The following is a 10,483-nucleotide window of genomic DNA, read 5'->3' as shown; positions in this document are numbered from 1 at the left end:
GAGAAACCGGACGCACAACCAAGGCCTGAAACACCTTTGTAGGCTCCATGTATATAGCCTGATTCATTAAGTTGGGCCAGCATTGTCTAATACTCATCTCTGAGTGCGTTGTCGAGGCATAATTTGTTTAAATTTTAGCGCTAACGCATAATACTTACCATGGCCTGTCATTTCATGGATCTGTTGGAGAAACCCCAGCAAAACCTGTCTCTGCCAGGTCTTCTACCGGCGATAGGTTCTCGACGCTATACCAGAGAGGTGGTTCTGAAGGCTTGTTCGTGCTGTAAAGATACCCGAACTCATAAAGAAAAAAAACCGCTGAATAGGTTTGCTTAAACACTTAAAGTTTAAATACGATTGTTTTAAATGCAATGCCATTGGGCCAGCCGCTTTTGATATAGCTTCCTGTTCCTTTGACTCTATATGGCCTAAATATTTTCGAGCAGATCATGTTTTCAGACTGTTATTTCCGAACGTCCCCGTAGATGTAATGCGACTTCAACTAGCTGATTTACGCCGTATAATTAAATAGTGATGGCCGACTAAGGAACAAAATAGAATTACCTATGCTCAGCATACATATAACAATACCCTTTGCGAGGTGTCAGGGCAGTGAGCGTATTGCAAAAATAACACAGCCAGCGAACCAGCGAAACTGCAATTATTTCCGAAGGTCGGCAGGATGGAGCAGACGTCTTTCTGAATGTCAGGCCATTATATTCTGTTAATGGCAGGTATGTTGTTTCGCAAAAGCGAAGGCCTCCGTATATTTTGCTGTTGAATGAATCGTCGTCGATAACGAGATAATTGGCGGCCAGTGTCGTCCGATGCAGTCGAGAAGGGTAAGGGTTTGGCGCGAAGGTGAAATTTTTTGAATAGCTGTTATTTGTTATTGACACCAGTCGCCTTTCTACTGAATGTATTTTTCTATCAGTAAACAGTTTCTTCGAAAGGTATTCGTAATCGTAATGGACACGTATGGAGCAAGGACTGTTGCTGTAACAATGGCATTACTTTGGGGAACAACACGTGCAGACAAATTTATGCTAGAAAATTTTGACAATTTTTTGGAAAATTGTTCATCATGATTATCAAGATATCTTCACCTGCATCTATCCCGCATCGACTGCAAGGTATTCACTCTAAACTTTCAAGAAATAGGTGCCTACTACATTTCTGTTCAGAAGTGTGGACCGTGCATAACGCGCCATAAATGTACGAAAAGCCAGCACCTTTTCTACAAGCTCGAAAACGCTGTATGCGTTATTGTTCTTTGTTTAAAAGACGCCGAAGGAATCATCTCCTTAAGTTGCTTTTATCGTACGCAAGCTCGGTTAGTAGCGGCATCTATGAGGCGGCTCTTCTTGTTTACGGAGCTTCGCCTAGACTGCAATGGGCCAGAAGATGGCGTATCACATTAAACGTACTTTCTTGGTTACTGAGACTCGTGTTTCTGTTATGTTTCATTGTGGATGCTGCCTACCAAAATGTGGATTACCTTATCAGCGTATGGAGTGATCGAGGTTCACTTTTGGATGTTGTCGAATTGTTGTATTACCTAACCGTAGGTATCTTAGAACTTGAGGCTGCAATAATTATCTTTCTGCGATTGCGACAGGTTCAGCAGATGACCAATGGTCGAAGATGGAGTAGTGGCCGTGGCTGTCGAAGCAAAAAAGTACACTTTAATTTATTTGCATTTGTTCTTGGTTGCTTGCTTAACGGACCTCAGGTAATGACTTCGTTCATATACGAAACCACTGACGAAGAAATCACTTACGACAAAGGCATCCTATTGCGAATATGTAACGAAATCAGCTCGTATATTCTTGTACCAGCACTGCTACTCTACCTTCAATGCTTGGCGTACGTTGAAGGTGAGTTACGTGCGATTGGTAGAATCACCTATCCAGGTCAGGCCGATCTGAGCGCTCACATCGTCGAAATGGTTGTCGAACGTAAAAGCCATATAAGATCAATGATTGCTACTATGAATCGCGTTTTTAAACGGTTCATTTTCGTCAAATTTGTCAGCGTCTTTTGCAGCGTTACGTTACAGGTTGGACTAACGATTGCCTACCCAAGGGCAGGCCTCGGACAGGAACTATCAGGCATCGTCACGGACGCTCTCCTCAAGCTCGTTGAGATTTTTTTCATATGCCGGTTCGGTACAATGCTCGAACGCAACTGCCATGAAACTGAGCGGCGCTTGTACGAAGGAGGTCTTATCCTTGGCCACAAGGAGTATCGGAACTTGCGGCGGCTCCGGCGCGAACTTGCCTTTAATGCATCACGGGATAGCCTTGAAATGTGGTTAGGCTTCCAGATAAACCTGGCCACCCTGATCGCATTTTTTTCAACGATTATCACCTGCTGTGCCGTTTCGCTACAATTTGACCTGCGAGTCGTTCGCGCCATCAATAACGCCATGCGAAATACGTCGACAAGAAGCTGAATATTTTGGTAAAGCATTGGTAATTTTGTAATATGCATCACTCGGTAGATGGGCTTAGCCAAAATGAGATTAACAGAAACAACTATAGCTTAGTACTATGAAATGATGCCTGATAGAGCATTTATTAGAAGAAACTCTTTCGTCCGGTATCTGTCTGTATATAGATATGTAACACAACATATTTTTTATAATCCATGTTATGGTTTAAATTCAATCGTAATTACCGATTTCTTATTGTTCATTGACATCTGGTATATAATAATGTGACCAACATTCTCAGTAAAAAATAAAAAGGATATACTTTGTTGTCCTTCCGCTAAAAACCTAATACGTTTTAGGAAAACGTTTTACCGTTTACAAGGGTAATAATGTTCACGTTGTTCAGTATGCTGATATTACTAACTTGAATTATCGAAAAGAATCACTAGGTTTTGGTTAGATATCCGAGTAGACTTTCGTACATGTGAACTAGTATTTTTCCTCATCCAGCGTATGTAGACCTTCAAAGTAAAGGCTTGAGGTCTGTTGGAGAAAACCTAAATCAAATTCACCCCGGATACCTAATCCTGCAGGGCGAGTCTTTGATATTATATCCAATAAGAATTGATCCTTTCTGTTCATTCTGGGGAAAAATACCTCTGGATTTTGCAGCAATGCAACAAAAAAGTTAAAAAAGAATTGAGTTAGTTTATGCAAAATTCTAGTGACTTTCAAACGAATTATCTACTTATTCGAAGTAATCTCACCCAATTAAATGTTGTCGTCAGGAATACCATTACGGCATGTAATATATCCCTGTTAAGATCTACTTGATGTAGTTGATAAATTATACTTCTTAAACGAGCATCGCCGTGTCAGGTAGGAAGGGTTTTGCTTTAAATAGTTCGTATACCATATGCTTCATTTTATCTATCTAGGACTGGGTATATAAGCAATATTCAGTGATAGCAGTGCGGTCACAAGTTTTCAATGCCAAGCAAAGCGAAGCCATTTCAAGCAAATGAAAAATCAATAGTTTCATATAGATCACACACTGAGATTTTACTGCAGAAAAGTTTCAATAATCTTGATACTGACACGCCTGTAATATGTGAAGGGATCATATATTTTTCAATTTAGCTTATTTCTGAGCCTTAAGGCCTAATAATACATAACAACTGTTAATACATGAACTCCGTTAATTAGTAAGCAAACTCACATATGTGTAGCTAAAATGTTTGTTGTGTTCTGAGTCTGGTGCTCGAACCATTAGACATGACACGGCCGGCTCTAACCACATGGAATGAATTGCGTCTACGCGACTCGAACCTAAACCACCATGCGTTTTGAAGCTAACAGGCAAACACATTATTCATTGCGCTATAAGGGAGAAGCACATGCAAACTCAGGATAATCGCTTATTTTCGTATTTAAATTACGCGCTACTAGCGTTAAAAAGTGTTTCGTGCTAAAGACCACCCGGTGCCCATCCAGATCAACCGGCACCCGATATAGCTAAAACGAAACTTCGCGAAAAATAACCTGTCGTTCGATTGGGCTCTTATGAAACAGTATTGAAAAATGAAAGTGAAAATCAAAAGTAAGTGCAAACACAAGCAGCTATGATTTTTACGCCACATACGGTACAGTCTGCTATAAATGTGTATGGTATTTGTCTACGTGCAAGTCAGTTGATTCAAGGTGATCATTTCATGTAACAATGCTTATGCTTACAAAAAGACGTGTGTATTGTTTGGTACGTGTAGCAAACAAAGTCGCAGCAATATTACGTGGTTTACTCTTATCAAGGAGGATAAAAGTCTCTCGGAGATGTAGATAGAGAATCCATATGTTTCTTCATTAGTCTCGTTCGCTTCTTTCGAAGCAGATGGACAAAAAATTGTTTCGAAATCACGACAGAACTCAGCTGTATTTGCTTCGATTGTAGAAATGGTATCTAAGTCTATATATATATAATGCTTCCAAACAACAATGTCAACGATGACAATATTATTATAAATGTATGTCCATACAACTTATATCTACAGCAAATAAGAATCTCAAGTTTTTTCAACTAGGTTAGGTTGCCTCTGCCGCCTATACTTGGTGAGCAATGGCTGTGGTTAATGTGCAGTAAACATTGCTCAGGGTTGTGCTTAAGTACGAAGAGTATTGTTTATTTATTCAGACTTTTATAGCTCAAAAGGTGTCCTGCTTCCTGAAACACAGATATATCGCCTATACTTAGACAGCAAAGAGTAGGGCACAAAGTTACAAAGGGGGTTCAGATTTCTTTTAGTGCTTCAAGTCTTTTCATAAATCACGTTCTATTTATGTGTATGTTCAAATAATTTGTTGAACACATAGTAAGAGTGACCTTGTGTACCTTACAGAGTGGACCGCGGTGGCAACTTGGAAGTGGTTAGCGAACGACGATAACTGCGGTAAATGCATAAAACGCCTTCAATGACTAATCTATATGCTAAATTCTCAATGATCGTTTATAAGCACTTGCTTGCATAATACTCATAGAACCTACAAAGAAATTAGAGAGGTTTAAATACACACCTGCTTCCTCCACTAGCTAAAATTCTGGTACATAATTGCAGTCTGATAAGACAAGTCTGCAGTTTGTTTACCCTGCGTTGTGGCAAAATAGGACACGATTTCTTTGCTATACTTTTATGTGTAAAGCATATTTTTAATGTAATTCTATATCCTAATATTTCTGTGCTTCTGATGCACCACGATGGCTGTGGTCTTTGAAAACATTTTGAAGTACTGTACCATGAAAGAATTCGACTAGTCCAACTCGAAGAAGCTCATACGCGTCTAGTGGGATTCAAGCTATTTTATAGCACTTTAGTTTTATATATATAGAGCTTTTTTTCTGATATAAAAAGACTCATTTTTGTTTGCCTTTTTTGTTTGTCTTTTCAGTCACTTCCATGCTAACAATTAGAATGCAGCCCATTCCAAAAGCATAATTTTTGATAATTTGCTTTTGAGTCGTGCGTTAACTTTTGCTTATTAAATCTTCATTTTTCTAGGTATCTGTCGAATGCCTTTTGATTCATGCTGTCCAGATTGCCGACTTCCGGGCGATGGTTGCCCCCTCGTATGGGGCAAGTGCTCACACTGTTTCCATATTCATTGCATCGTAAAATGGATTCAGGCACAACAGACCCAACAGCAGTGTCCGATGTGTCGACAGACATGGAACTTCAAAGAATAGTGTACGTGAACGGTTGACCGCGCTTTAAACAAGCCGCCCCTGACGAGCAAGACAGCACGTATAGGTGATGTGGTGCGGAAACAGTGGCGGCGAATCGGGTCGTTGAGCTTCATTCAGGTGGCAGAGCCTGTTCATTAGACAGTTGACCTTCCCTATTCTGTATATATAGATAAACACTATGAAAAAAAAAAGGGAAATTTCATCGCTCAGTTGATGTAGCCTTTATGGTCAGACAAGAGAGAAAAGCTTTAAATAAGATTAGGAGGTGATATTGCGTCGTTATTTGATTGGTATTACAACCACAGAAGGAAATATTTTTACCCCAGTATGGTAGAATCAAACTATTTTAAATATATTTGCTATGGTAAAGCAGACCGTGAAAACTCGTGTATATACCATGTATAAATATTGAATTGGTTAGAAATAGAAATAAATATAAGGAGAATATAATAAAGGCTATCGTTAAACTAGATGACAAAATAAAACAATAATTAATTATTTTAACTGTAATTTGTGTTCTAGCATATTTTTTAGGGCGGTCAACAAGCATGTCTTTTTTAAACTTACATGAAAATGGTATTTGCCTATCACGAGAATTCGGGTCGCTTAACCGCGAAGCCGATGCCGCTCATTAATGCAAACTGTGTGCTTTTACTTTCTCAAGATTATAATAGGTAATCCTTTATGAAGCTACTTAATGAGACTTTGAGACTACAATTGCACAGTTTTATGCTTGATTTACCACCAACACTATCAAGTAGCATGTTTTGCAGGTTAAAATGGTGTTGCCATTTATTAAGAATACTTGATGCGTTACGAACACACAGCGAACAATGATATCTGGTACATAACGTTAAGGAGTTACCAGCCATAAGCTTTGAGGTACTAAATGTATAATTTGAATCACGCTCTAGACACACATGGGTGTTCCGTAATTAGCGTGCATTTTACGGATCGGTTACGATAAATGCCTTTTAATGCGATAATGCCTAATAATTTAATTAATTTAACATTATTCTATTAAGTAGTCCTATTGACGTATTGTCCGTCGATGCCGTCTAGGAACCCCCATGCGACTTACATGGCTGCTGAGAATTACGCAAGCACTTGGCCCTGACATCTTACTTGATCTACCTTGACAAACCGATAATGATTCTCAAAAGAACGTTATGATCATTTGTAGTGTAATAAGCTGTTCGCCTTTTCGCTAGAGCTTTGGCCACTCGGAACATTCCAAACGAATCTAGTTTGGCGACACGATCACTCAGTGCGGTGTGTCAACGTGATGTAATAGTTGTTCGGTGTAGGGTGTTGTCCGACGTTTTATCAACTAATAGGTTGTTTGTAAATATAAATACATTGTATGTTGACAATTTTGCTACGAGTATTCAATCAAATGTCTGCGGTGCGTGCACGTATGGTCGATAATGTCTGCCATTGAATATTTGTCACTATAAAAAGAGAATCAAACAGACCAACATGGTCAGAAGCGTGTCCATATATAGTTAAAAAATGAAGTGTATAACGAGGTTTACGAATAAAGCATTTTTTTAATGTTCTGTTGTCGTCGGATGAGCTAAACATCGCCAATTTGAGACAGTGCAACGACAGAGTGTTTTCCTACTACACTGGACGCGAGTTGAGGTCCAGGTTTGAAACCGACGTGGACAGATATGAACTTGTTTCACGATGCTGGAAGGGCCTGCCAGCCGATATTTAAAACACTTATATTATATGTTAATACATATATGAACAGTATAAGAACCGCCCGTGCTGATTTAATTCATTGTGCCGTAGTTTTCCTAAATCCTTCACTAATAAACCAGGTACGCGTGTTCTACGAAGCTGCTTACGTCTATTTCTGCATTGAAAGATGAACTCACTGTGATTGAGAAATGTTATTCCTTTGGGTATATATTTTTTTTTTAACTATATTATTTAGTGGAGAACAAATGACAGCATTAAATGATTTAATTCAGTTAGCTCCCGCTACGAGGAACTGGCGTTTTTAGATGAGGATCTCGGAGTATTCCGCTATACAGCCCATACATAAGTACACCCACAAAAGTGAAGATTCCAAAGTAGGTAAAAAGTGTGCTCGTACATATATGTGCAGACTTATGACGCTTGTACATTAAATTTAAGACAATATTTCATTGCACGTTGACAACTCGTTTAGTCTGTATGCTTGTAAACGGTTATAAATAATGTCACACGTGGTCTACGTGAAACTCGATCAAACCAAAAAGACAATAGTTCCTCACATTAAACAATGAACTGCCCACCATTTATGTGCTTCTACAAATTAACCAGGTACAAGTACGGAAGCGCTTTTTCTAGGTGTTTCAAAATTCTTTTTTTATTTTTACCTGCTAATTAATAACTATACAGGAACGACCGAATTTTCCATACTTACTTGCCATAGCAGTTTTCACATATTCACTAAGGCCAATTACTTTGTCTGTTCAAGATAAATTGTTAGAATTTCCCCAACTAATAGCAGTACAACGGTTTAGATGCGAGATGTGCACACAGCTAAAGATATCCCATGTACGTGATCACGTTACCTCTATTGAATCGTAGACACGCCATTAAGCATTCATGATTTCTTCCAAGTGTTTGTCCAGCGTTTGTGTACACGTTGACACGCCATCCCTTCGTTCAACATCACCTGTATTATAATGTTCATTTCAATCAAGTACAGTGCAAGCGTAGGCGTCGTGCAGTGTCGTGCAGACATGTACAATAACAGCAACGGTCGGCGTTTCTAAACAAATTGCAAAACCGCTGCTGTTGCTTGTCAGACGTCTCTCTGTTAAGCTGAAGGTGGTGATACATTCATCAATTGTTCCTCGGGACCCATATGAATGAGACATTAGTAAATTTCTTTTCAAGTGCATCCGAAGAATGGCAACGGGCAGTGACCATAGGAAAGCTAAGAGCTCAACGAGTCTGCCTCGTTGCTTTGGCGTACACGAATTTCGCTTCCGTGGTTAAAATAAACTGCCGTGATAGACTTATTGTTTTGTGTTGTCATTGTAAACTGCGTGAATTTTTCGTAGATATATTTCTAAGGTGGTACTTTTTCGTGCGAACTATACATATGTGTGTCTATATATACATATATACATACATATCTATATCGTTTTTCACCGCTTAGTATTCGCCTTTTGTGTTATGTCCATAGCCGAATGGATAGTATAAACACTGTCGTATTTAGGGATGTCCGAAGTTCTAATTCATGTTCGCAAGTTCTCGTGTGGTATTGCCGTACCATATATACTTTGGGTTGTCTACGTTAATGTTAAATGTCGGTATGGCGTATATATATATTGCTATAACGCTTCGTAGCGGATTAAACCGTTATCCCTATCCCATCTCAAACTTTTTAACTGTACATTTAACTTTAACCGAAATAGGTACGTTGTTCTTTTTTAGGAAAAGCATTGCTAGATTCGACGAAGAGCTTCAATCAGATTGACCTTTTGTCAGATACAGTATTCAACTAATAAGCTGTGTGACCATCGAACAATCTGTCGTTGTGTAGTAAATAAAAACGCAAGCATTGTTGACACTTGTTTAGGGGACCTGTTTTTGCAGTTTATTGCTAATGAGATTCGTAAGTCATAATCACTCGAGGTACCATTTTCGTTGCCTATAGCAGATATTTTTAGACTGGATTATAAAACATGCCGAAGTGCGCTTGTAGGAGGTTTTGACTTTTCACCCGTTGGAAGGCGCCGTTGATGTGAAAGTTTTGGTCTTCATAGAACCTACTGAGCAAGTGGTGTAATAATGTACTAACTCACACATTCGAATAAAAAACAGACCCGAGTTATAATCAAATACATACGTGTTCGCGTTTCCTTTATTTACTAAACTGAGCTATGATGAGTTTTTAACTTTACAGATGATTTTGACCAGTAACGTTCACCCTATGAGATCAGGAACCGTTTAAGTAATACAGATGACAGTTAAATCAAGATATACTCGATATATTATGCCTATTTTCCATAACATACATTATATATATACAGTATACTCGTGTTGGCAAGACACTCACATCTCGTGGTTTGTAGTTATACAATGATAATCATCATAGGAGTCTTTCCTTGTACCTGCTATTCCTTTTATCTTCTCCGTTGACGAGAAGAGTGCCCATCAGCCTCTACGCTGAGACCAAGTGACCATTATTCGATGCTAATATTTCGTACAACTATTAGGCTCACAAAGTGGGCGAGGGCATCCAAGCAGCAAACCGTTAAGAAAAGGCAGGATGCTGCACCAGCGCCGATACCTGTTTGCCCCGTGCCCCTTTCGCACATCCTTGCTCTCAACACTTCCCATACTTGTGTGATTTGCGACGCTATTAGGCTCCTGCTTTGTAGTCCTAGAAGCACGACAGGCCGTGCACCATTGCAGGATGCACTGTTTGGCGCCGTCATCGGGTTCGTTTGCGAGCAGTAGGGCAGGATGGAGCCAATGTGTGGCACTAAAGCATATGTGCCTTGTCTAAACGTCTACTCCATAAGAGCGTTGGTAACCGATTGATCCTAAGAAGTGCTTTCGACTTCCCCCAACCCTGTCGAAATTTCTCACTCGCCATATGAAGCTCTATGTAACTGTGTGAGTGAGAAAGTGTGTGTATGTATGTGTGTATTTCGGATCAAAGCGTCTGGTTTACCCGACATGTAGCCACCTATTGGCTGTGGGTCCCCGGTGGACTCTGTTAGCCCTTGGGCCTTGATCCGGCCAGCCCGGCTAAACGCGTCGACAACCCCAAGCTGTTCCCGTCTCTGATTTGGTGTGCGTGG

At 39.7% G+C, this 10,483-nt stretch overlaps 1 protein-coding gene across 2 annotated transcripts; it reads left to right on the top strand.

The window, feature by feature from the left end:
- Nucleotides 1–3,898: 3,898 nt before the first annotated feature.
- On the top strand, nt 3,899–6,179 carry lmgA (anaphase promoting complex subunit lemming A). Of its 2 annotated transcripts, none has more exons than XM_022848617.2 (3): nt 3,899–4,034; nt 4,828–4,878; nt 5,485–6,179. In XM_022848617.2, the coding sequence occupies exons 1-3, from the start codon at nt 4,016–4,018 to the stop codon at nt 5,667–5,669; spliced, it is 255 nt and encodes an 84-aa protein (XP_022704352.1). In that variant the 5' UTR covers nt 3,899–4,015; the 3' UTR covers nt 5,670–6,179. The 2 variants fall into 2 exon arrangements, with proteins under 2 accessions (XP_022704352.1, XP_086828134.1); XM_086972008.1 differs by having other exon boundaries at nt 4,024–4,135.
- The last annotated feature ends 4,304 nt before the right edge of the window (nt 6,180–10,483 follow it).

Source organism: Varroa jacobsoni, unplaced genomic scaffold (genome assembly GCF_002532875.2).
Source record: "Varroa jacobsoni isolate VJ856 unplaced genomic scaffold, vjacob_1.0 scaffold_1364, whole genome shotgun sequence".
Lineage (NCBI taxonomy): Eukaryota > Metazoa > Arthropoda > Arachnida > Mesostigmata > Varroidae > Varroa > Varroa jacobsoni.
This window is presented reverse-complemented; position numbering and strand designations above follow the sequence as displayed.